The following is a 26,890-nucleotide window of genomic DNA, read 5'->3' on the forward strand; positions in this document are numbered from 1 at the left end:
CACACACCTCACATCCACAATCGGCCCAAATGTTGTCTGCCGTCATGCATGCAGTGCCATCATTGCCACACATGGCCCACGGTTGGCTGACATGATGCATGCCAGTGCCGGCAACACGCCAGCAGTGCCATTATGAGGCCACATTTGGGCCAAGTCTGTTTGCTATGTGGGGGGGAAGCATTTAAATGATCCATGCATTTTAAAAATAGTAATAAGCTAATCAGTTTCCACTGTAATTCGAAGCGAGTCCTTCTTACGTTGCTATGGCTTAATTAAATGACGATGTAGACAGCATCACTGCAGTGAGAGCATCACAAACTAAAATGAGCTTTTACTATGCTCAAGTGTCAAATAAATGTTCACTTGTAAATGACATGTCAGTACAGCGTCTTTAACACCTGCTTCAACACCTGCTTCAAAAAGAACTCCTCCCTGTTTCTATTTAATGCTGCGACACATAAGCTTAAAGTGAAAGTGAAGTGTCGCCGGCCAACGTATCATCGGTGAGTTTAAACAATGTTCATCTATATGTTTAATCATTATTGGTTTAATCTATGCTATATTACTAAATTACTAGCCTATACCCGCTGACGTTATGTTACCCTGCACAACTTTGGAGCACTTTTTGAAATTACAGTCGGTAATAAATGGGTTTAAATAGTAGCCTAGGTGTACAATATGTGGCAGTGTAAGTAAATTGAGGGAATTCAACTATCTAGATGACCAACTACGCCACCCCGGGGGCCTACTACCGGGGATCGCCCTTCACAGTGAAATACCTTAGACTCACAGGTCCGGTTTGGCTGACTCAGATATCAGATGACAAGGTTTCAAGTTCAACAATGATCTTTATTTGACATAAGAAATTCCACTTTAATTCAATAAAACAGTCACTCTCACACAAGTTACCAGATTCAGAATTGGGGGTTGGCCACGCTAATCCAAGGGAACCAGCAATCACATGTGTACACTCACTCCACAGCACGCCACACCTCACTGTGATTCACTGCGTTCAGGAGAAAAAGACCCACCACCACAGCAACGAGAGACACTGGTCCTCTGCAGCGGACTGCCCCAATTCTGAAGAAAACAAAACACACTAAAACAACCACTGACAAGGTTGATTTAAAAACAATAAAAAAAACAAACATGCATTACAACTTCAACCAATATGCAAGTTCACCAGGTCAATCCTACCAAACTGGTCAAGGGACTGCGTCCAGTCCCTAAGATAACCAAGTGGATATCTGGTTAGAAACAGGTAGCCAACAATATGATCACAAACAAAACAAAGAAAAACACATATACAACTAACTTGCATCAACAAGAACAAAACAAAAATAAATAAATCAATTTAAATCAACCACAAAAGACAAAATATGTATAAATCTCAAACTCAGAAACACATCAGAAGAAAACATAAAACAAAATAACTAAACCAAAAACAATCCACTTAGAAACGAACAAACAAAGAAAAACAGAAAGGCTTGGTGACCGTTAAGTGGCCAGTGACCGGTTTCACACCACTTTAAAGCGTTAAATTTCAGTTTGTTACTCACGCAAATTCAATTGATAAAAGCCAAACCAAACCTCAGTCCATCCGATTCAGCAGGTGTTGAATGCTGCAAATACAAACGATTAATAATAGTCACGATGTAACACGACACGGCGTGAAACTAGTGTACAGCACGGAGAAACCAGTCCAGTTCAATGAGAGAACCATAGGCTGCGATCCAGTCGTCCTTACTTCACGGGAACGAAGCAACGATCGCGGTGACGACAAGGTCCAATTACACAGTATAGTAGAGGCAGAGCGACACAGTCAACACAACAGGAAACCATACAGCAATGGAAACAGATTTAGACGAGACACAAAGCCCACTGTAATGTCACTTGCATGTTGGTCCGCACCTTAAACGTAAAATACACAACATAAGGGTTAACCAGCAGGCTGCTAATAATCATACTGTTATATGCTCAAAACAAAACATACCTGCAATGCGGCTCACGTGGCACACAACTGTTGCGTGCTAAACGCATTACAGAAACAGACGGCATCCAACAAAGCTCCTCAGTCCACCCTTTAACAGAAAAAAAAACCTCCCATGAAACCCTGTATAATAAACCCACAAACAGACCGTAATCACTGCCAACAGCTCCTACCTCAAACATCCACACGCCCTGCCGGAAGTAAGATGACTCGCTACCTGAGACAGAGAAGACGCACACACATAGCGCCCCTACGGGGGCATTTATACACCACCAAATGAGTGTAATTAAAGGGGCACACCTCTTATTTGTAGTTTCTGTCAAAAGTAGACAGAACTGCTACAATCTACCCTCCGGTTTGTCATCGTCGTCCCGACGGTGGAACATCTAAACCCCACCAAACCCAATATCTTAATTCCATGGCCTAAACAAAGCCATAACAGCATTAGCCCCACACGCTGGGGAGTCCAGAGCTCCTAAACCTCCAGCACTGATAGCTCGCGGTAAATGATGTACATTAGAATGTTGACCTGCCCCCACTCGTCCTGTTCGACGCGGGACCACCGCAGAGGGATTAGATGGTTCTGAAGAAGGGGGCCTTAACACAGGTAATAACCCTATGCTGGCTTCTGCTGTAGATACTACCCCTGAATCATCCACAAGGGGCACAGTGGCACATACTGCTCCCAATGGGGGCATACTTACAGAGGACCCTTCACAACCAGTCGATGGAGCCTCAGACACCACGTATGCCAAATCCCCATCTTCCAGTTCCACTTCCGTCTCCAAAGGCACCGGTAAGTCAACCAGACCCTCTGGGAAATCAACTAATGCCGTTTCCCGTTGGACACGGGGCTTCAAGGCGGAACGATGGACATGCCTTACCTGATTCAGGTCACTGACCGGGGCCACCGTGTACACAGAGCTGCCAATCCGAGGGGCTTTAATCACCTGATACACCGTGGAACTCCACAGATCATGGATCTTATGGCGATCCCGGACACTGTAGTCTCGCAAGTAAACCAACTGGCCCTCACTCAATGGTAGTTCCTTTACCCGTTGATCATGTCCCGCCTTACGGCGGCTTGCCACAACCTGCAGCCGTTCACGTGCACCATCTATGGCAACCTGCAAACGTGCCTGATGCTCCTCAATCCACCGGTGTACTCGACCTGCCACAGGCTCTTGGATCCGGCCAAGCAAGAAATCTATAGGCAGCCTGGGTTCTTGCCCAAACATTAGAAAGAAGGGAGACTCACCGGTGGCCTGGTGGGGAGTGGTATTATAACAAAACAGCACCTGCGCTAGGCAAGATGCCCAGTCTCTCTTTCTTTCGGTGGGCAAGGTTCGCAGCAAGTTGTGTAGGGTCCGATTGAACCTCTCACACTGGCCATTGCCGGCTGGATGGTATGGAGTGCTGCGAGACCTACCCACCTTATAGAGACTGCACAACTGCTGAATCAAGCTGGACTCAAAATTGCGGCCCTGGTCTGAATGAATTCGCCCAGGAACCCCAAACTTAAAAAACCACTCCTCCACCAAGACCCGAGCCACAGTCCCAGCCTGCTGGTCCCACGTAGGAACAGCTACGGTAAACTTGCTGAATACGTCCGTCATTACTAACACATTCTCCTGCCCAGCCTGAGATGGCTCCAACACCGTGAAATCGATAGCCACAATCTCATTTGGCCGGGAGGCCAACAGATGCCCCATATAACTTCGAGCAACTGGTGCCGCATCTTTGGCTTGCTGACACCTCTCGCACTCCTGAACCCAACGGGCCACATCGGCAGACATGCCTGGCCAGTAGCATCGCTGCCGTGCCAGTTCTAGGGTACGTTCAACGCCTTGGTGGCCATGGTGCTGATGTAATGATGTCAATACCTCTGGCTGCAAGATTACCGGCACTACAACCTGAAGCACCACTTCTCCTCCATCAGGACGGAAAGCCCTGCGATACAACAGGCCCTCCTGCTCCACTAACCGATCCCATTGTCGAAGGAGTATGGTCACTGGCTTGGACAAGAGTCGCCGCTCTTGCGGCCCTGGGTATTGCCCTTGGCGCCAGAACTTCAACGCTTCCCCTATAACTGGGTCTGTCTCCTGTAAAGCCATAATGTCGGGCGCTGAACGACTCGGCAAAGCCTGCATTGCACTCAACGTGGTCACCTGCACTGGTTCTATAGTCACTGCTCGCCTCAACAGCTCCGGCACAACCACCCCTAGCGAGTCACTACCATCAGTCTGTTGCCCTGCAGAATGTAACCGCGACAGTGCATCAGCATTTTGGTTAGTTTTACCCGCCCGGTACTGGATCTCAAAATCAAACACGGCCAATTCAGCAGCCCACCTCTGCTCTGTAGCACCTAGCTTGGCTGTAGCCAAATGACTTAACGGATTGTTATCGGTGCGTACAAAGCACTTGTGCCCCAACAGGTATTCTCTAAATTTTTCGGCCATGGCCCACTTAAGGGCCAAAAACTCGAGTCGCATAGAGCTGTATGTAGCCGTATTACGCTCAGCTGGACGAAGGCTACGGCTAGCGTAAGCAACAGGCCTAACCTTCCCACCAACCTCCTGTGAAAGCACTGCTCCCAGCCCTGCATAACTGGCATCAACTTCAAGTATGAAGGGTTGCGTAAAATCTGCATACGCCAGGACTGGTGCAGTCGTAAGCTTACACTTTAAGGTCTGAAAGGCTTCCTCACACTGGGCAGTCCACACCACTGCCAACTCCGGACTACGCTTACCTGACTTACCTCGAGTTAGTTCAGCCACTATTTGGTGTAACGGGGCCGCCAACTTGGCGAACCCCTCTACAAAACGCCTGTAGTAGCTGACAAACCCCAAGAAGGTTCGCAGCTCTGACACCGTCCTAGGACAAGGCCACTGAGCTACAGCCTCCACCTTACTTGGATCTGTCGCCACTCCCTGGGCTGAAATTACATGCCCCAAATATCTTACCTTTTCGCGAAAAAATGCACATTTCCCCAGCTTTACTTTGAGTCCTTCGGCTCTTAGGCGACCCAGCACCATCCTCAGTCTCTGCAAATGTTGTTGCACGGATGAGGAAAACACGATGATATCGTCGAGATATAACAAGACGGACTGGTGCCGCTGGTCACCAAAAAGCCGCTCCATCAAGCGTTGGAACGTGCTGGGCGCGTTGCACAGGCCAAAGGGCATCCGATTCCACTCGAATAGCCCAAATGGCGTGCAAAAGGCAGTCTTGGGGCGGTCGGATTCAGAGACAGGAACTTGATTATACCCACTGGCCAGATCTAAAGTAGAAAACCAGTGGGCACCTGTCAAGGAATCTAATGTTTCCTCAATACGAGGCAATGGGAAAGCGTCCTTCCGCGTTTTAGAATTAAGCTGACGGTAGTCTACGCACATGCGCAGGCTACCGTCTTTCTTCTTCACCAACACGACTGGAGAGGCGTATGGGCTGCAGCTCTCTCGAATTACTTGCGCATCAAGCAACTGACTAATGTGAGTCTTTACTAACTCATACTCTGATGGCGGAATACGTCTATAACGCTGTCGAACCGGTGTATCATCTGTTAGGGGAATCTCGTGGGAGAGGAGGTTAGTACAACCCAAGTCTCCTTCATGCCGTGAGAACACACTTTGGTACTCCTGAAGGAGAGCCCTAACCTGCCCCTGTTCCTCACACGATAACCCTCCCAAATCGACTGACTCAATCTGTTCTGACATGGCAGAAATCTCACAGGAGGCCACCTGAGCAGTAACAAATGAGACTTCAGTCAGTCCATCGGGTAGACCCATCAAATATACTTCCCTCAACTTACCTATAACTGTAGTGGGATAAAGCACTACATCGACAGTGCCAACATTAACAACGGGGACCGCCACAGTACCACCATTTACCTGCACTAAAGATGGCGAGGCCAATAATCCCGCCGGCAACCCAGTCTCAAGGGGCTCAAATAGCACGGTTTTACCAGCAAGCGAGGATGAACACGTCGCAGTTACAAATTTCAAAGTGCCGCCTAAAATGCGACACACACTCCGCCCCCTTACCTTCACATTACGGCCACAATCTAAAGAACGAGTAACTTGACATTCTTGGAATGCTCGGGTAATTTTCAAATCCTGAGCCACAAACGGTAACTCGAATAAAGTGGATCCGTGACGACCAAAAAGCTCCCGGTAGCAGCGACTGAGCACATTCATTCCCAGAATACCAGGAGTATCTGTGCCACCACCAGGAGGATCACGGACAACCAACACCCCACAATCAGGGATTCTACTACCGCACAATTCAATATCCAATTCAAGATACCCAATATACGGAATTTCAAGTCCGTTAGCTGCTCGGAGCTGCAACCAGTGACACGATCGAAGACGATCCTGACCCCATGGTTCAAACCCCAACCGAAAACAGGTTTCTGTAATGGTTGACACCATGGAGCCGGTATCTACTAAACAGGGTACTGGAACACCCCCGATATTAACAACGAGGTGTGGGCATGAGGAAACCAAGCGGGATGCCGACTCATCTACATTAAAAACACGAGAGCCATGTGCGCTCCCTACCGAACTGTGGCTCTGCAGCCCGGTAGGAACTAGTTTTCCGAAGAATTAGGGCCAGACAGTGGCCTTTGTTCACCGGGCGAAGAAGCAACAAAAGGGCGAGTCGGAGGGCGAGGGGGACAACGCTCCCCATCACACTCACGTGCAAAATGACCTGGTTGTTGACACCTTCTACAAATCAATTGGGTTGAACGAGATGAACGACCACGTGAAAAAGTACTCTGGTTACGGGCTATAGTTTGGGTAAGCAGATCTATCTGCTGTTGTTGCTGCCGCAGCATCTCTCGCAGCTCACTTAGTTCTGACGATTGATTCCCCCGAACTGAACCCAAACCAGGACTTCCCCGGACCTCATATTGAAATCCACTTACCAAAGGGACCGACTGACTTCGACCCCTGGCACCACCTGGCATTCCCTCCCTTTCCCAACGAATTGCTTCCCCCCGGACCTCTAACAACGTTACAGTGGGCTGTCGTCTTATCAATTGTTTCAGTTCTCGACGAAGCGCATTATCAGACACGCATTCAACAAATTGATCTCTAATGACAATATCGCCATTAGAAATAGCGTGCGGTGACTGTCTTTTTACCTTCTCAAAAAGACTCAGCAAAGCCAGGGAGAATTCTAATAAGGTTTCTCCCTCCTGTTGCCGCCGCAAAAAAAATGTTTCCTGTAATGTAATATAGGACTTTGCACAACCATATACTTTGCGCAGTGCTGAAACAATTTTGTCTGGATCGCTTTTATCAGCAATTGACCGATATTTAATCTCGTCCCGGGCTTCTCCTTCAAGATGATCATACAGAAAATAGGCCTGCTCGGCGGGTGTCATATTACGGAGACGCATACACGCACGGGCTTCATCGACCCACTCGTCAATACCGATACCAGACCTGCCGTTAAAACTTGGACAGCGGCGGTCTCTTGGAACAAACACAAATCGCTCAACCACACTGGCACCCATATCAGCTGACTGAGGCGTAATAGGCCGCGCTGTGCTAGCAGAAGCTCCGCCAGGATCAAGCTGCTCAACCACCGCACGCTCCTGTCGCAGCTTCTCATTGTCTGCCCTTAATTGGGCCACTAAATCTCTCATCTCTTGGAGTTCGTTGTCCATAATGTTCTGCCAAGGTTACTCACCCAATCAAAAACTCCACTGCACAGTCACCAATGTTCTGCAAAAAAAAATATATACAAACAAAACCAGAAAGAGACAAATCTACTCAAGGTCTGAATCTGAACAGCCAAATACACCCTGCCGACTATACGCCAAATGTGGCAGTGTAAGTAAATTGAGGGAATTCAACTATCTAGATGACCAACTACGCCACCCCGGGGGCCTACTACCGGGGATCGCCCTTCACAGTGAAATACCTTAGACTCACAGGTCCGGTTTGGCTGACTCAGATATCAGATGACAAGGTTTCAAGTTCAACAATGATCTTTATTTGACATAAGAAATTCCACTTTAATTCAATAAAACAGTCACTCTCACACAAGTTACCAGATTCAGAATTGGGGGTTGGCCACGCTAATCCAAGGGAACCAGCAATCACATGTGTACACTCACTCCACAGCACGCCACACCTCACTGTGATTCACTGCGTTCAGGAGAAAAAGACCCACCACCACAGCAACGAGAGACACTGGTCCTCTGCAGCGGACTGCCCCAATTCTGAAGAAAACAAAACACACTAAAACAACCACTGACAAGGTTGATTTAAAAACAATAAAAAAAACAAACATGCATTACAACTTCAACCAATATGCAAGTTCACCAGGTCAATCCTACCAAACTGGTCAAGGGACTGCGTCCAGTCCCTAAGATAACCAAGTGGATATCTGGTTAGAAACAGGTAGCCAACAATATGATCACAAACAAAACAAAGAAAAACACATATACAACTAACTTGCATCAACAAGAACAAAACAAAAATAAATAAATCAATTTAAATCAACCACAAAAGACAAAATATGTATAAATCTCAAACTCAGAAACACATCAGAAGAAAACATAAAACAAAATAACTAAACCAAAAACAATGCACTTAGAAACGAACAAACAAAGAAAAACAGAAAGGCTTGGTGACCGTTAAGTGGCCAGTGACCGGTTTCACACCACTTTAAAGCGTTAAATTTCAGTTTGTTACTCACGCAAATTCAATTGATAAAAGCCAAACCAAACCTCAGTCCATCCGATTCAGCAGGTGTTGAATGCTGCAAATACAAACGATTAATAATAGTCACGATGTAACACGACACGGCGTGAAACTAGTGTACAGCACGGAGAAACCAGTCCAGTTCAATGAGAGAACCATAGGCTGCGATCCAGTCGTCCTTACTTCACGGGAACGAAGCAACGATCGCGGTGACGACAAGGTCCAATTACACAGTATAGTAGAGGCAGAGCGACACAGTCAACACAACAGGAAACCATACAGCAATGGAAACAGATTTAGACGAGACAGAAAGCCCACTGTAATGTCACTTGCATGTTGGTCCGCACCTTAAACGTAAAATACACAACATAAGGGTTAACCAGCAGGCTGCTAATAATCATACTGTTATATGCTCAAAACAAAACATACCTGCAATGCGGCTCACGTGGCACACAACTGTTGCGTGCTAAACGCATTATAGAAACAGACGGCATCCAACAAAGCTCCTCAGTCCACCCTTTAACAGAAAAAAAACCTCCCATGAAACCCTGTATAATAAACCCACAAACAGACCGTAATCACTGCCAACAGCTCCTACCTCAAACATCCACACGCCCTGCCGGAAGTAAGATGACTCGCTACCTGAGACAGAGAAGACGCACACACATAGCGCCCCTACGGGGGCATTTATACACCACCAAATGAGTGTAATTAAAGGGGCACACCTCTTATTTGTAATTTCTGTCAAAAGTAGACAGAACTGCTACAAATAGATTACCGAAGTCATATGTTCAAGCGTTTTAAATCTTTCGATTGACGTGCATTTTGCCAAGCTAAGTAGGCAACACATTGACACCGGTGCACATAAGGAGACCAGAAATTATTGCACGGGGTCCATTTTAATGGTTATACTTCCTTAAATTAGCACGTTAAAGTTTCTCTTTTCTAGGTGACATTCTTACAAACTTATAGGCCTAAATACCACAGTTAGTTTAAATAATATCCAACAACAAACAACTTTTTATAGCTGAATATTTATATCTGTAAATTTAAGATACAATTGTATAATAGTTTATGCCTCTGCTGACTTTTGCCTAGGCTTCTACATTTTTCAATTCGTTCTCGAGTTAACCCTCTAGCCAGTGGATGCTGTGACAAACTTGACTTTTTTATATTTAATTAGATTTAATGTAAATTACTTTAATATTTTAAATAAGAATTGTTATGAGCTAAATTTGTATACGTTTTAGCTAGTTTTAAACTTTTATACGTTTGGGTCAATTTCACATGTCTAGGGGACACATGAGGTAGATACACCCAACCCTGTACTGTAGTGTAAGGTCTGTGAATCAGTAACAGTCCCTGTCCCAGATGGCACCCTAAACACTCATGGTATTCCTAGAGTCCGCACTTTCGTGACGTAACGCCTCTTTGAATGTCGGAGATATGGAACGCGAACGGGGCCAAATGTCTTTAAACGAAACGCGTGACTCAGTGTTTAAATTATGCCAAGAGTAGGCCTAAATGAATAGTTAATTGTGGGTTAAAAAAATGCTGTCTGGAACAAAGATTAAGCACAGATTACTAACACCTGGACTATGAGTCCTGAACTAAAATAAACAGGATTCATTTACAGTTTTATCTAATTGCTTACACAGAATTTCTGAAAATATGGCTCCATTTCTTGTAACTCTATACACACAAAACACACAACATGCAAAACATCAGACATCTCTTGCAAAAGCAACACTTTGTGCAAAACTATTTTAACTCTTCCAAAAATGTTGTTTTTGAGTATAACTACACACAAATATGCACAACTGAGGAATTTTACAGTTGAACTGAAATCAACTGAACTGAATCAACACTGAAGTCACTTGAGCTGAATATTGACACTATATTGGCTTGTTAGAGCCGCTTTGCAGCAGAATTTGTTTTGAATTTGTTACTGAAGCTACTATGAAACAATATATATTGTAGCTTGTATGCATAGTCTTTCTTTCTCCAACCTGAGTTTTGATTTCTAAGTGATCAATTTATGTATAAGTGTTTTCACACATGATCATTGGCTGTATAGGTCATCAGTAAATGGCAATGCACCACCCCCGACAAAAAAAGGTTTTGTTAGTTTTGAATGACATATCTAATGTAGAGAACTGTGTTTAGAGTTTTGCAAAAAGGTTTTTTTTTTCAATTGCAAACTGTGTGTAAAGCATAATGTGCTTGTAGTTTTGCAGACTTGGTCTTAAGACTCTGTACATGAGTGAATGGTTTCAGTGAGTGAGCCTCAGGTCACACTTTTAGTGTCTAAGCAATTTGAAAAAACTGTAAAACAAACTGCAGCAAAAAAGACTGCCATAAAAAAAAACCAAAAGACAATTATTTTAATGCAAAAAATAAATAAAAAAAATTCACACATCAGTTTCAGTTTCTGTTTGTTAGTAATCTGTACTTAATCTGTGTTTCAGAAAGCCATTTTATTTTTAAAAACACAATTAAGCAGATTTAGGCCTACTCCTGTCTTAATTTAAACCCTGTCTGGGAAACTGCCCCCAAAGGTTTCACAAAGTTATTCTTGTCTCTATAACTTATGGATTCCTAAAGACATGTTTATGGGTAAATAAAATATTAATAATACAAATAAAATGAATATCAAAACATATTTTAAATATAATGAAGTAATTTTATTATAGAACTCAACTCATCAGCCTGCAGCAGCCAATATGATGTTCCTGGAAACAAAACAGAGACAGAACAGTATAAACAAACTATACAACCAACCAAACACCAAATTACAAAAACATTATTAGGCTATGTGAAAGTGAATAAAGTTCACTTTGTTCACTGTGTGTGTGTGTTCAGTTATAAATATGTGCTGTGTAAATTAGCCTTCATACACTTAGAAATTATATATAGCCTAACTTTAAAAAACAAACAATAACCCATATAGATAAATGATAATAATTGTATAATATTGAGAATTTAGCCTACTTAATATACATTGTAACATAAGGCTACTTTACGATAGCACAGTAGTCAGTTAAGCAATTAATTAATATTTTATATTAATATGTATGTAGCCTAGGCTTAAAAAAAAATAAAAATAAAAAAAAAATATATATATATTACACTTCGACATGTACAGAATGTGCGCGTTAAGAAACACGTTCAAATTTGTCGTCTTAACATGGTAAAACTGTGCGTCTTTACATGTACTAAAGTAACGCGATGACAACTGACGCCTTAACACGACCAGAATGTTCATGTCTACACATACAAAAGAAACACGTAAAAAATTGACGCGTTAACGCGAACAAACAGTGCGTGTTGACACGGTCAAAAGTCACGCGTTTCGTTTAAAGATATTTGGCCCCGTTCGCGTTCCATACTGAGAAGAAGTCTGCTGTGAGCAAACGTGCGTACCGAGAACGCATTTCGACCACAAGGGTGGCGCTCGCGAGCACCCTTCTAAAACCTAAAATTGACAAATGGAACACCATACGGAATCATGGACTTAAGGGACATGCGCACGCGGCAGCCATTTTCACAAGACCGAAAGTGCGTATGATGTGGGACAGGGCCATATAGGTTTAAAGTAAAAAGTTCAGTTACACAAATGAGTGTTTTTTTCCAGCTGTTTTGTATGTTGGTTTCAAAAAGGAGACTAAACAAAATAAGAACTTACATTCAGAGTTCCATACAAAAAATGGCAGCCAAAAAGTAAACATTTGTATCTTGACAGGAACCCATTAATTAATAATGGGTGCTGGAGAGAATGATGATGGCTCTGTCACTATGAGCAGTCCAGAAGAAGAACTTCACTCTCAACGGTGAGGACAGTGAGAAAGTCACATACATTTCAAGATCAATTACACTTTGTATTGATTTAATGCAGTTTATTTTAAAGATAGCACAAATTCACTTTCCAGTTTCCAGTTAACCAAAGTTAAAATGTATCATAATAGTTGCAGATTCCTTGTGAAATTGGTTGTTTGTTGTGTTTAAATGCAATATACTATCTAATGGTGATAAGAATTGTATGTGTTATAATTGTGGTTAAAATTATTCATGAAACCATACAATGCATTATAAGGAGCATTACAAGGCTTAATTAATGTAATAAAATACTTTTTTATAATGCATATATATATATATATATATATATATATATATATATATATAAAGGCTTTAAGTAAAATGTTACCATTATTTGTTTACGGCACAAAAATAAAATGAATTATTTATTCAATTTTATTGAGAAATAGAAAAAAAAAACATGCTAGTTTATTTGTGACAAATTCATTCAGTCCACGTTTTTTTTTTCCCCACTTAGAACCAAACATGAGAGATCAGACTCACCGACATCACATCAGTCTCTGAAGAGTGACAGATCAATTCCTCTGCCATTGGACTTCAGTGATGAAGCACAGGGAAATATAGAAAGGTTTGATCTAATGAAACATTTACAGAGTATAAGAGTATCGAGTATAAACTTTTTTCAGGTGTAAAGATAAACCTACTTGTTGACCAGTGACAAACATTATGTGTTTTATTGATAGCACCAAACAGGAGGAATCAGAGTCACCGACACCGTCATATCTGTCTCTGAAGAGTGACAGATCAATTCCTCTGCCACTGGACTTCAGCGGTGGAGCACAGAAAAATATAAAAAAGTTTTGTCTAATTAAACATTTATAGTTAGCATGAAAATGAAAAAAACATGCAGAAATAGTTATAGCATGACTAGTTATTTTGAAATAGTTAATTGATTAATATTGAATATTCCTGCAGGATGTTGTCTGTGGAAGACACCCAAGAGCAGGTGAAGTACAGACCTGTTAAAACAGCCTGTCAGCAGCATTCCGGAGCTCCAGTGGTGTTCTGTAAGACAGATAACATGCACATCTGTAGCTTCTGTATGGGGCAAGAGCACCAAGGCCACAATAAATTCTACATTGTGGTTAGTTTTCCATGGAAATATCCTTTCAGTTATTTAACAAACATTTTCATTTTAAAACAAATATTTATATAATTCATGGTTGATAAACATTTTTCTATTGGATACTCTTTCATTTTATCACAGAAATCTAATGTGTCAGATAGTCGAACCATGCTTTTTGATATTATGGGACACATGGGAACAGAAGTTTTCAAAACCTTCAAAAGAGAACTATCTGAGGATTACCCAGAATGCTTAGGGAATCAGCCAGAAGAGCTCAATCTCTCTGATGCTGCTAAGAAAATTGTGGAAAGCTTTGGAGGAGAGGGGGCACTGAGGATCACATTTCACTTCCTGGAAAATGGTAGGACTATTCTTAAATATAAGTTTAAATTAAGTTTTTTTTTTTTCATTGCATCTAAACATTTCTTACTTTCATCTAGCTAATCCACTTAAAAAAATCACAGATGCCAATAAAGCAAAGCTTAAGAATGAATGTCAATATATAAATGAAGGAAATTCATCTCAAGATGAACAGAGTTTATTGAAGGAGATCTACACAGATATCTACATGACAGAGGGTGGAAGGGGAGAGATAAATAATGAACATGAGGTGTTAAGGATTGAAATGATTTCACAAAACAGAACCACTCAAGAAGCTTTATTCTCATGTAATGACATCTTCAAGACGCTGCCAGGACGAACAAAACAAGTAAGAACAGTCCAGACGATAGGCATAGCTGGCATTGGAAAGCATGTGTCGGTGCAGAAGTTCATTCTAGACTGGGCAGATGGAAAAACAAACCAAGATATTGACATCATTATACATTTACTATTTCGGGAACTCAACCAGAAAAAGGAGAACTGCAGTCTTCTACAGCTGATTCATCAATATGCTCCTGATCTGGAAGAAGCAAATCTTTCAAAAGTGAAAGTGCTTTTCATTTTAGATGGTTTAGAGGTTTGTCAGTATCCTCTTGAATTCCAAAAAAATGACATTTGCTTTGATATAAAACAGAAAGTTCCTGTGGATGTTCTGCTTACAAACCTCATTAACGGGAATCTGCTTTCCTCTGCTCTACTCTGGATAACTACACGACCATCAACAGCTAATCGGATCCCACCTGAGTTTGTCCATCGGGTGACTGAGATTCGTGGCTTCAATGACAATCAAAAGGAAGCATACTTCAGGAAGAAAATCAGTGATCAGAAGCTGGCAAGTGAAATCATCAAACACATCAAATCATGTCAGAGCCTCTACATAATGTGCCACATGCCCATCTTCTGCTGGATTTCTGCCACTGTGCTGGAAAATATAATGAGTGATGGAAACTCTAATGAAATACCCAAAACTCTGACTGAGATGTTCACTCGCTTCCTGCTCATTCAGATCAGTCTCAAGCACAAGAAGTTCAATGGAGCTGATGCTGATAATCCAAAGAAACTGTCTGAAGGTGACAAAAAAATTATTCTAAATCTGGGAAAACTGGCTTTTCAGCAAATGGAGAAGCAAAATTTTGTTTTCCACGAAGAAGATCTGACAAATGGTGATGATAATGTCTCAGAGTACTCATTGTTCACAGAGATCTTCAGAGAAGAGCAGGGAGTGTACAGGGAGAAGGTTTATAGCTTTGTACATGTGAGCTACCAGGAGTATCTGGCAGCAATATATGCTCACTTTGCATGTGTTAATGATGGGAAAAATGTCCTTGAAAATGTTGAATCCACAAATCTTTCTGATGTACAGCAGTGTGCAGTGGACAAAGCTTTAAAGAGCGAAAATGGACATCTTGACCTTTTCCTTCGCTTCCTTTTGGGTCTTTCTGTTGACCCTAACTGCAATCTCCTGCAAGACCTTCTCACTGAAGGCAGTTCATGTAAACCCACGACAGTGCATTACATCAAAAAGAAGATCAAACAGGAACAATCACCAGAGAGAATCATCAATCTGTTCCACTGTTTAAATGAGCTGAATGACAACACTCTTGTTAAAGAAATTCAGACTGCCATGAAATCAGGAACACTCTTGGGTAGTGAGCTGGAGCCAGAGCAATGGTCAGCACTGGCTTATGTCTTGCTGAAATCTGGGGAGGTATTAGACGAGTTTGACATGAAGAAGTTCCGCACATCAACAGAAAACCAGCTAAGACTGCTGCCAGTGCTCAAAATCTGCAAAAGGGCCAGGTCAGTTTTTTTTTTTTCTTTTCATATTGTATATGAATAGTTCATAATATGTACACTGCTACACCTCCATATATTTAAAATATTATTAAATGGTTTTGTTCCATTGTCACATTTTAAAGGGATAGTTCACCCAAAAATGAAAATTTGATGTTTATCTGCTTACCCCCAGGGTATCCAAGATGTAGGTGACTTTGTTTCTTCAGTAGAACACAAATGATGATTTTTTTACTCCAACCGTTGTGGTCTGTCAGCCGCATAATGTGGGTCAATGGGAACTTCTTTTATAAGAGTAAATAAAACTTGCTTAGACAAATCCAAATTAAACCCTGAGGCTCGTGACGACACATTGATGTCCTACGACACGAAACGATCAGTTTGGGCGAGAAACCGAACAGTATTTATATCTAACCGAGTGCTGAACGCAGTTGGACATAGTGGTGTATTAGAGGTAAAACAATTATATAAATACTGTTTGGTTTCTCGCACAAACAGATCGTTTCGTGTCGTAGGACATCAGTGTGTCGTCACGAGCCGCAGGGTTTAATTTGGATTTGTCTATGCATGTTTTATTTACTTTTATAAAAGAAGTTCCCATTGACCCACATTATACGGCTGACAGACCGCAACGGTTGGAGTTAAAAATCATCATTTGTGTTCTACTAAAGAAGCAAAATCACCTACATCTTGGATGCGCTGGGGGTAAGCAGATAAACATCAAATTTTCATTTTTGGGTGAACTATCCCTTTAAATGCACACAGTAACTAAATATAAATATAAATGGTTTGTCTGAACAACTTCAGTCACTAAGTAAAATGTAAATATACTCTTGTTTACAGACTGGATTGTTGTGATCTCTCATATGAGTCCTGTAAAATAATTGCCTCAGCTTTCCAGTCATTCATCTCACCCTTGATAGATCTGGATCTGAGAAACAATGAACTACAGTGTGGAGCGAACATCCTTTTTTCTTCTTTAAAAAGTCCACATTGTCAGTTACTCACACTGAAGTAAGTAGTCTAAGTAGTCAATATGTATGAGGTATCTCTTAGAAACCCTATGTTTCTAAGAGATAGATGTTGTGATTTTAAATCCCTTCAACATAAATCAAGAATCCTCAGAATTTCTTGCACTGAATCATTTTTGACTGATTTATATGTTTTAAACACAAAGAAATGAATAGGCCTGCTTTTCTCAAATATGTGCAAAAAGATGTATACTCACAATGAAATGAAGACTTATGATCAACATAATTTCAAAGCAGGGCTGATTTATCTGAGTAGGCAAGGGACGAAACTACATTGTTACTGACTGAACAACCTTCCATCCAGCCATACTATGGATACTGTAAATAACTTGTATGTGATCACTGAGTTGTTTTGTTCTGCTTCACACTAGTATCAGAAAGGTGACTTGCAATTGTAACATTTGGAAAAACATCATTACAGTTTTTTTTAACAATCGCTAGCACACGTTTCTCAATACTTAGGTCACTTTTCCAATACTCTTAAAACGGTTCTCCTAACCAACTTTCAACTTGGCATCACAGTTAATTTCACATTCAAAATCCACTACAACTTCCAAAACACTTCATACATTTTTTTTTTTTTTTTAAAGGATCGCTAGGACCCATTTCTCAATATTTAGGTCAGTTTTTCAAAACTCTTGAGACAGTGAGCTCAACATCAGTCTATGTGGACTAAACTGGATTATGTATCATTGCTTTGGCACAAAATGCATTGAATGACTACATAATGAAACTGAAAGACTAACACTTGTGTACTGTAGGTGTTCAGCTACATTTAGTTGTTTTGATAATTAACTTTCATAGATTCAGAATATATTTCATTATGGTATTACTGTAGAAATGTAGCAATTTAATGCCTTATTCAATTTTGTATTTTGTTTTGAACTTACAGTAAGTTTAAGTGGAAAAATCTGAGTAGATGGTTATTGCTCATTGATTTGTTGTGGTGACTACTCTTTTGTTTCTGCATCTCAGCCTGGCTGGCTGTAATTTAACAGCAACATCCTGTACATATTTGGCCTCAGCTCTCAAATCAACAAACTTACCCCTAAAGGAACTGGATCTTAGCTACAATAAGATAAGTGGTAATGGAGTAAATGAACTCTGCGATGGACTTGTTAGTGAAAACTGTAAACTTCAGAAACTCAAGTAAGTATTGTATTATTTGTGAGAGAGTGTTTGTTTAGATTTGTCATTGGTCATTCGGAGTGTGATGTAATGGATCTCTCTCCACAGATTAAAGAGATGTGGTCTCACAGAGGCAAACTGTATACATCTAGCATCAGTTTTGAAATACTCACACCTTAAGGAGCTGGAGCTGAAAAGCAATGATCTGCATGATTCAGGAGTAGAGAACCTCTCAGCAGGACTACAGGATCCACAGTGTAGATTAGAGAAGCTGGGGTAAGTGCAACTATGATGACACAATCACTGAATTATAATATTAGCACCAAAGGTCACCTACAGTTCTTTTATTAGTGGTTCTTGCTAGCATCATTATTACTGTTGTTCAATCTATAGGTGAGGGAATTGAGGAAAAAAAACAAAAAAACATTTACAGTTACATTTACATACAGTTACATAGCAGATAATTTTATCCAAAGAGACTTACAAATATGACAAGCAGCTTATCTTAAAGAGGCAATAAACACAAGAAGTGGTAGTAATAAAAAGTTTCATACATCGTTCAGAATAGTACAAGATAGAACAGGGAGGAATTAAAGAATAGTGATGCAGCTAATTGCTCATGGAAGACACTAGTTTTTTAGCTGGTACTTGAATATTGTCAGAGATTCGTCTGTCTGGGTAGGGTTAGGAAGATCATTCCACCAGCAAGGAACAGTGAAGAAGAATATTCTGTAAAGTGATTTTGTGCCTCTCTGTGATACAACGAGGCACCGCTCACTTACCAATCTCAGGCTTCTTGAGGGGATGTAGACTCCTAAGAGGGAGCGGAGGTAGAAGGGTGCAAAGCCAGTTCTAATTATGGTTCGGTATGTGCTATGTTCAGGGAAAAAAAGCTTGGGATGAAATTGCAAGCACAATAAACCTCACAAGAATCGAAAATGGGGTACTTTCCCATAGACTGGAGTGAGACAATTGACGTCTCTCGAGCTGTCGCAATCTTTTTTGGTGCTCTGTGGCGCAATAGTATCTAGCTGTAGAACTGCAGCACCAGTTCAAGCAGAGCACACGTGAACTGACCATCTCTTCCACTTTACTAGTTACAACACGAAATAAACATTAATGAACATCCTCAGGTATGTTGAAAGATACAGAACAACTTACCAAAATCTGTATCATGTCACATGTAATCGATCGAGCCTGGTGTCATTAGAAAAACGTACCTGTGGGAATGTTTTTGTGAGTCATAAAATACATACATATCGCTGCAGTTTCACTGTGAAATGTTCACTGAGTGGCGCTAAAAGCATGTTCATTATTTTGGCCGGAACAGATAAATGTGAATATGGTACATTTTTATGACGTTGGTTTTTATACGAATCACCGCAGTTCTGATTTGAATTTTTGTCCGATGAGTGCCGCTAAAAGTGTAGTGCTTTTAAATAATGTACCACCAACACTACACCAAAACCTACCCGATAGTGTTAACAAAAGCAAATGTGACATAAAAAGCATCCGTAATCATGTTTTAGCTTGTTTTCATCTTTCATTCCCTGCTTATTATGTCAGAAAAGTGAAACATATGGAGCTGGTTAACTGATGCAAAGTCCAAAATATATTATTTTACAAATTGTGCACTTTGGTAAAAAGCGTTTTGAAGTCATAACATAAAATTGTGCAAGGAGACGTAAAAACAAGTCTTATTTAATCCATAATCTGACGCTCTAATCATAAAGGCCCAGATATACTTAAAACGAAGTTCTTTTTCGTTCTTTGTTTAGGCATAAAACGAAGTGATATGTACGTATTGGTACATATTTTTGCAATTGGTACATATTTTTGCATATTTTTGCAACTCGTGAAAACGTTCCCACAGGTACGTCTTTCCATGAGACCAGATTGAATCGATCAATCAGTGTTTCAACAACAGAAAGGCGTCAATAAAACAGCTTATAAAAATGTCACATTTACTGTCACATTTACCTCAGAAAAGCCAAAAACTCATTAGTCAGCTACAAAAACTTTGAGAGGAGCATTTTGCTAAATATTCTGAATCACTATGGTATACCTATAATAAATGTTTATATTCAGACTATTTTAGGCTCATTCAGGTCATACCACTGTGGAGTAGCACAGTACCTGCGTGACTCATCGTAGCCATAAACAGAGAGAAGTAGCTCCAGCTGCAATGTTCTTCTGCAAGACGCATGCAGTTCTGTTTATCAACCGCTAGAACAGACTGAAGCTTTAACGTGCATCAATATTGAATTTATAAATCCATTTTATGACAGCCACCATTTAAATGTTTAGCCCTATATAAAAAACAAGTAGAAACATAATAGTCATTAAAACGTATTAAAAGTTATATTACGTTAATTATAAAAACTTCCTTATGTGTTATTTATTGTTAATATTATGATGTACCAACTGTGGTACCCTGTATAGGTTACAGCATTAGTTGAGAGATATGTTATTCTTTGAGGAAATTTGCCATGTACTGTACTTGATAGGCCCGAAATGAATCAATATTGAATCAAAGATAAATCAAATTGAAAACCCCAATTGTGAAATTTGTGTCAATGCCCAGCTCTAGTGTTTTTTTTTTTGTTTTGTTTGTTTTTTCAGTTAATGTTCTTGTCAGAGTGTACCAGAATGCTTTGTTTACATGTTAAAATCACAAAAATGTCCCCCCCCCCCACACACAACAATTAAGTTCATAAACATGTCACCTTTTTCACCTTTTGTGACTTTGCAGGTGTGACTATAAGGTTAGGGTATGATTAGGATTTTGTTAAGGGTTAGTTGCATGTAATTATGCATAATTTGATGTTATTACTATGGTAAGTACATGTAACACATGTAACAAGGACATATGTTACATGTACAATAAATATAAAGTGTTACCAATAAAGTAATCAAAAGTAAGATATAATCTTCACTGTATAAATTAAATAAAGATGAATCCCTATTAAAGTTACAAAAGTCAACAAAGTTAACATTAAAAGCACAGCTTTCTGTGTGGTCTAATATTGTCAAATATTATTACCTGATAAAGTGTAAAAGACATTTGGCAATGATTTGTCGTGAACTAAAAAGTCCTTGGGCTAATTTTGGAATTCATTTTTATAACTTTTGAATCAGTTACTCTAGAAACACTTCTTTTTTGTAATATTACCTGCAGGCTGTCGGGGTGTATGATCACAGAAGTGGGCTGCAATTTACTGGCCTCAGCCCTTATCTCAAATGCTGGCCATCTGAGAGAGCTGGATCTGAGCTACAACAACCCTGGAGACTCGGAGGTGAAACTGCTGTCCGCTAAAAAAGAGGATCCAACCTTTAAACTATAGTATGTGCTTATTTTGCTATTATCTGATACACTACATGTAGGAATCTTGATTAAGAGGACATCATGGCATGACACTATGATCATACTTGTTCTGCTAATTGCCTTCATGGATAAGATTTTTCAATACTACAAGTCTCTGTAATTTCAAATGTTGCTCTTTTAGCAAGTTGCTTATATTTTAAATCTTAGTGTTTTCATATTCCCCCAGTGTTGAAAATGGAGGAGAGTGTCGAATGAAACCAGGTCTGATCAAATGTAGGTATCTTATGCAGACACAAAATTGAACTGTATATTCTAATTTGAAAGACATAATCAACATTTAAAATGGAGAAGACAACACTTTATATATTTTGTTGTTGATGTCAAAGATTGTGTGTCAGATGTGAACATGAACAACAATGAACAATACTACACAAGGTCAAAAAAAAACATGATCTAGACAACATTCAATATGAGTTGAAACAAGGTTGACAATGATTAGTGATATCCACAGTCTGTTTTGTGTATTGGCTGCTGAGAGCATAAAACAATTGAAAATCAACTTAGAATGCAGGCATTTAAACTAGAGATAATGCTTCAGTGATTCAATGCATTGTTTTAAAGTCAGCATGAAGTCATTTTTTTTAAATGCGTGTTTTTAATGATTCATCTTGTCATTTATTTTTTATACATTTTTTGACTTTGTAAACTTTAATCAAAATGTCACAACTTGCTTTGCATGTGATATAACTCACTTAATGTTAATGACAAAATGTAAGGCCACAATGCAGTTAATATTCCAGTATACAGTGCACGTCACGATAGGTAGCAGTACTAAAGGCCACGATGAAGGAGATATTTTCAGTTTCAGTTTACTTTCAGTTTACTTTATTTATGTAGCACATTTAATAACGACAGAGTCGACCAAAGTGCTGCACATGGGCCCATTTCAGTAAGGAGGTTCAACCAACTCTGATGGGGAAAAAAAATTTTTTTGAGTTAGTTCAATCAACTGAGTAGGTTGACTCTGAGTAAAGCGTATGCACCAAGACTATGAAAAGCCATGATCAATGGAGCTCTGATATTACGATTCACCATAGCAGCAGCACCCAACAAAAAGACATCTGCATACTTCTTACAACTTTTATTATCAGAGGTGTAAACTGGCAGAACGGTAGGTTATTGAACTAATATTCATTTTCATGGTATCCCACGGGCAAAAAAAAAAAAAAAAAAAGTAAAATAATAATAATTTAAATGCATTTTTCTTACTTTGCATATTCATTGCAATAAGTGTAAATAGTAATTAGATGTTACTTAGCCTATACTTTATACTGGCAGATACATACTATTTGCACTACAGAATTGTTGTAGATTAACAGGATGCAACAATAACAGAGTGTAAATGATTTTATTATTATTAAACAATAGTTAGGCAATTTACTTAGAACATTTAGAACATTTTCTTAATTTTTATTGAAAACAAATGCCTTTCTAATGTGTTATGTGATGGGAAAAGGGAGAAGAGCGAGCTCGGCAAAAGTCAGATTCGAACTCCATCAATCGTGTCATAAATTAGTTCTCTGCACCCAACGTGTTACGTTACTGCTACACTGCTGAAATAGTTAATCTCTTATGTTGTTTTTAACCTTGTGGACATTGGTTGGCAGAGCTACCGTAAATTCGTACTTAGATTCGTACGTTAAAATTATTATTATTTTTTTTTTTTACCACACTGGAAGATAATTTTACCTAAGTAAAATGCCCTTAATTTAGATCCCCCCCAGGAAGACTAAATATCTTATATAATTTTCTTATATAGAAAATTCATCTTGATTTTTACATATTTGTACTTGAAATAAGACAAAAAATATTTAGTAAGAAAAGCATTTTTGCAGCAAGAATGAATGAATGGGTATTTAAACATCGCTTGCACTTTAAAAAGGGGGAGGAGACCGAAAGAAACTCTGGGTTTACCGAAGAAAACCTGCTCGCAACCAGGTTAGGTTCACAGAGTAATTTACCATGGTTACTGACTCTGAGTATAAGTTACCTCCCTTTTAGAAACGGGCTTGACTTACCCTGCTTTCTGTGGTTGTACAAGCATAAACAAAACAGGATGCCTCCGTCAACTGTGTTAGTGTGTTTGCTGAAAATAACGTGTTTTGTCACTGTAATATGACTTTGGTCACAATAAAAGATACCAAACATGAGAAACACCAGAACATTGCTATGGTTTCCAAGCTGTCAATCATTGCATTTTTTGAGAGTGAGTCATGTTCCTTACAAACATGTAATGATAATTTAGGGGATTCACTCCCGCATTTAAATGCGGTTGTCACTCCTGAAACTAGTGTGTATGTGGCCTTTGTTGGGTGCTGTTGCTATGGTGAAACATAATATCGGAGCTCTATTTATCATGGCTTTTCATTGCCTTGGTGCATGCGCTTAACTCAAGAGTTGATTGAACTAACTCAATTCAGCTGTTCTGAAACTGAAAACTCAGAGTTTCCCATCTAAGAGTAAGTCAACTCAGAGTTCAAGTTTTAACTCTGAGTTGGTTGAGCCACCTTATTGAAATGGGCCCCTGATGTTAAACAAAGCTAGACAATGAACAGACAGAAACTGAGGGCTTAAATACATGAAGGCACACAGACAAAGAATACACACTAACAAGAAGCGACACTTAATAGAACGTTCCATTGAAACACCAGCGCCCAGCAGTAGCCCTGCGTTTCCGCCATTTTGGGGTGAAAGCGAGTCGGCAGTCCACTAGTTTCTATGGCAATATCATGCTTTGTTAAAAAAAAAAAAAACAAACAAAAAAAAAAACATTCATTAAAGCTGAAATCCAACCTGAATGATGACAGCACAGAATAAAATACTATCACTAGTGATCATCAAATCCTTTTTACAGTTTATTTTACAGACTTTGTTAAAGTCTTCCACTTTTTTCACAAAACCTTTGCTCTCTAGAAACCCTGTCAGTTTGGGTTAAAATTCTTTAAAAGGCTTATAAACACTGAATTATTACCAACATATGAAATTAAATTAAGGACATGCATCAGAAAAATCGGGAATGTTGGACAAATATATTAATATAACAGCTTATATATTAATATATTCATATTTTTAAATATATTAATATAACAGCTTGATGTCCATTAAAGCAAAAGTGTCCAAAAGTGGGAATTATGTGATAACGGACACAGCAATCCATCACATATTATAAGATCTTTATGTTTGTACCGTGATCCATTAAATGTACAATATATATTTCAGTTCAGACCTAGATATTATTACTATTAGCTACTCCACTAGGTCTAAAATATATTGTTCACTGCAAACATGATTATCTTAAATTTATTAATTATTAATTTCCTATTAATAAATGTGTAAAGTTGCATAAAATGGAAATAGCTACTCAATAAAGTAGGCTACGTTACCTCAGATGGTTGAATGGTTGGATTCCACAACTGGTAAAATAAAACATATATAAGACAATAAAACATTTACTGTAGGAGCCATACAATTTACTGGTGATTTGATTAAAAAACAAAAAACAAAAAAAAAAACACTGTTCTATTGCTCTTCTGATTTGGCAGTGAAATTCGCCGATTTTGGGTGCATAAGATGTGAAGGGTTCTATGGTCCAGTTAGTATTTTCAGCCCATAATGGCGGCCGCGCTAACGGAGCGGCATCTAGTTGCTGTAACCCAAAAAGTATCAAAGTGTTGCCTCTTGGGTTCTACGCTCTTTGACACAGAGGAGATAACTGTCAAGACACACCTAAAACGAGGAACCTAATCAATTAGTAACACCATGGACACAAACAGATAAAGAAAGGAAGAGAACTGATCTAATTAACATACTACTAGAAATCTGACTATGAAATTGAAAACAGAAGGCATGAGAACATATTATATATATATATATATATATATATATAGAGAGAGAGAGAGAGAGAGAGAGAGAGAGAGAGAGAGATTTTTTCCCTCTCTCTGTCATTCGATACAGTTCTAAAGTTTGTCGCCACTAGCCACAAATCACTAACCAATGACAACAAATCCCCTGTTTTCTGCAGATGCCTGTCAGCTCACAGTGGATCTAAACACTGTACATCCACGTCTGAAACTCTCCAAAGGAAACCAGAAAATATCAGAAACTACAGAGGAGCAACAATATCCTGATCATCCTGAAAGATTCAAACTGTATCCCCAGGCCATGTGCACAGAGGCTCTGACTGGTCGCTGTTACTTTGAAGTTGAGTGTTATGGTGGAGTTGGTGTGGGTGTGGCCTATAAGACCTCAGATAGAAATGAGAGTATAATGGGAGTTAATAACACTTTCCCTGCTCTCCTCTCTCTGAATGGCGAATCGAAAATCTGGCACAATAATCACATTACTTGTGCATTCCCAGTGATTACTCAGACCAAAAGTGTTGGAGTTTATGTGGACTTGGAACGTGGAAGTCTGTCATATTACAGTATTTGTAATGACACATGCAGTCACCTACACACGCACCACACTGAATTCAAAGGCCCCTTATACACAGAGTTTATTTTTCTGCCTGACTCCTCAGTGACACTATGTAAGCTGACATAGACCTTGAGATTGAGCAGATATTTCAAAAGGAAGTTAGATGTTTTGTAAAATAACTGATTTACACCTTATTTTTTTAATCACAAGCACTTAGAACATAATAGAAGTTAAATCATGTATCTGGATGAATTTTTTGCATGTTTGCGTTTAACATACAAATGGCTTACTTATAGTTATTTATAGTTGAATAAACATAAAACTTAACCTTTACCTAATGTGATATAAGTGTGATGACATGATTTCAACATTGGGTCACACTGTATGTATGTCTTTAACTACTATGTACTTACATATATTTTAGGTACAATGTACTGATTGTGTTGATGTTGTATTCCAAAACACTTGTGCTGCTGTTGAGGAAGGTTAGGGACAGGTTTGGCAGTATGGGTAGTTTTAAGGGCAGGTTAAAGGATTAGTCCACTTTTAAATAATTTTTTTCCTGATAATTTACTCACCCCCATGTCATCCAATCTGTCCATGTCTTTCTTTCTTCAGTTGAAAAGAAATTAAAGTTTTTGATGAAAACATTCCAGGATTTTTCTCCTTATAGTAGACTTCAATGGGCACCAAACAGTTGAAGGTCAAAATTAGTTTCACTGCAGCTTCAAATTGTTCAACACGATCCCAGATGAGAAATAAGGGTCTTATCTAGTGAAACCATCGTTCATTTTCTGAAAAAAATTGAAAATTATATAAGTTTTAACCAGAAATGCTCATCTTGAACTAGCTCTCTTCTTAGAATTCCAGCAGTGTAGATGCTGCTAAGCGTAATACTGCCCTCCACAGGTCAAAGTTTGAACAAATTTTTATATGCAATATGCTAGTTCAATAGTATATAACAATTAGTTCAAACTTTGTCCTGTGGAGGGCAGTATTATGCTTAGCAGTGTCTAACTGCTGGAATTCTAATAGAGGAGAAGAAGAAGAGAGCTAGTTCAAGATGAGCATTTAAGGTTAAAACTTATATAATTTTCATTTTTTTCA

At 39.5% G+C, this 26,890-nt stretch overlaps 1 protein-coding gene across 1 annotated transcript; it reads left to right on the forward strand.

The window, feature by feature from the left end:
• On the forward strand, positions 1 to 26,369 carry si:ch211-201o1.1 (NACHT, LRR and PYD domains-containing protein 12). The gene is made up of 13 exons (XM_048183577.1): positions 1 to 503; positions 12,449 to 12,536; positions 13,040 to 13,150; positions 13,266 to 13,379; positions 13,498 to 13,666; positions 13,790 to 14,009; positions 14,089 to 15,829; positions 16,667 to 16,837; positions 17,830 to 18,003; positions 18,091 to 18,258; positions 21,161 to 21,325; positions 21,534 to 21,580; positions 25,389 to 26,369. Exons 2-13 carry the CDS (start codon positions 12,466 to 12,468, stop codon positions 25,907 to 25,909), a joined length of 3,672 nt encoding a protein of 1,223 aa, XP_048039534.1. The 5' UTR covers positions 1 to 503; positions 12,449 to 12,465; the 3' UTR covers positions 25,910 to 26,369.
• The last annotated feature ends 521 nt before the right edge of the window (positions 26,370 to 26,890 follow it).

The sequence above is a fragment of the Megalobrama amblycephala genome, linkage group LG3 (genome assembly GCF_018812025.1).
Source record: "Megalobrama amblycephala isolate DHTTF-2021 linkage group LG3, ASM1881202v1, whole genome shotgun sequence".
Lineage (NCBI taxonomy): Eukaryota > Metazoa > Chordata > Actinopteri > Cypriniformes > Xenocyprididae > Megalobrama > Megalobrama amblycephala.

Excerpts from the sequence above, each read along its gene's own strand:
- si:ch211-201o1.1 (XM_048183577.1), top strand. The coding sequence starts at position 12,466 with ATGGGTGCTGGAGAGAATGATGATGGCTCTGTCACTATGAGCAGTCCA. Across the intron at positions 12,537-13,039 it reads GAAGAACTTCACTCTCAACG|AACCAAACATGAGAGATCAG; the intron begins GTGAGGACAGTG and ends TTCCCCACTTAG. Across the intron at positions 15,830-16,666 it reads AAAATCTGCAAAAGGGCCAG|ACTGGATTGTTGTGATCTCT; the intron begins GTCAGTTTTTTT and ends TCTTGTTTACAG.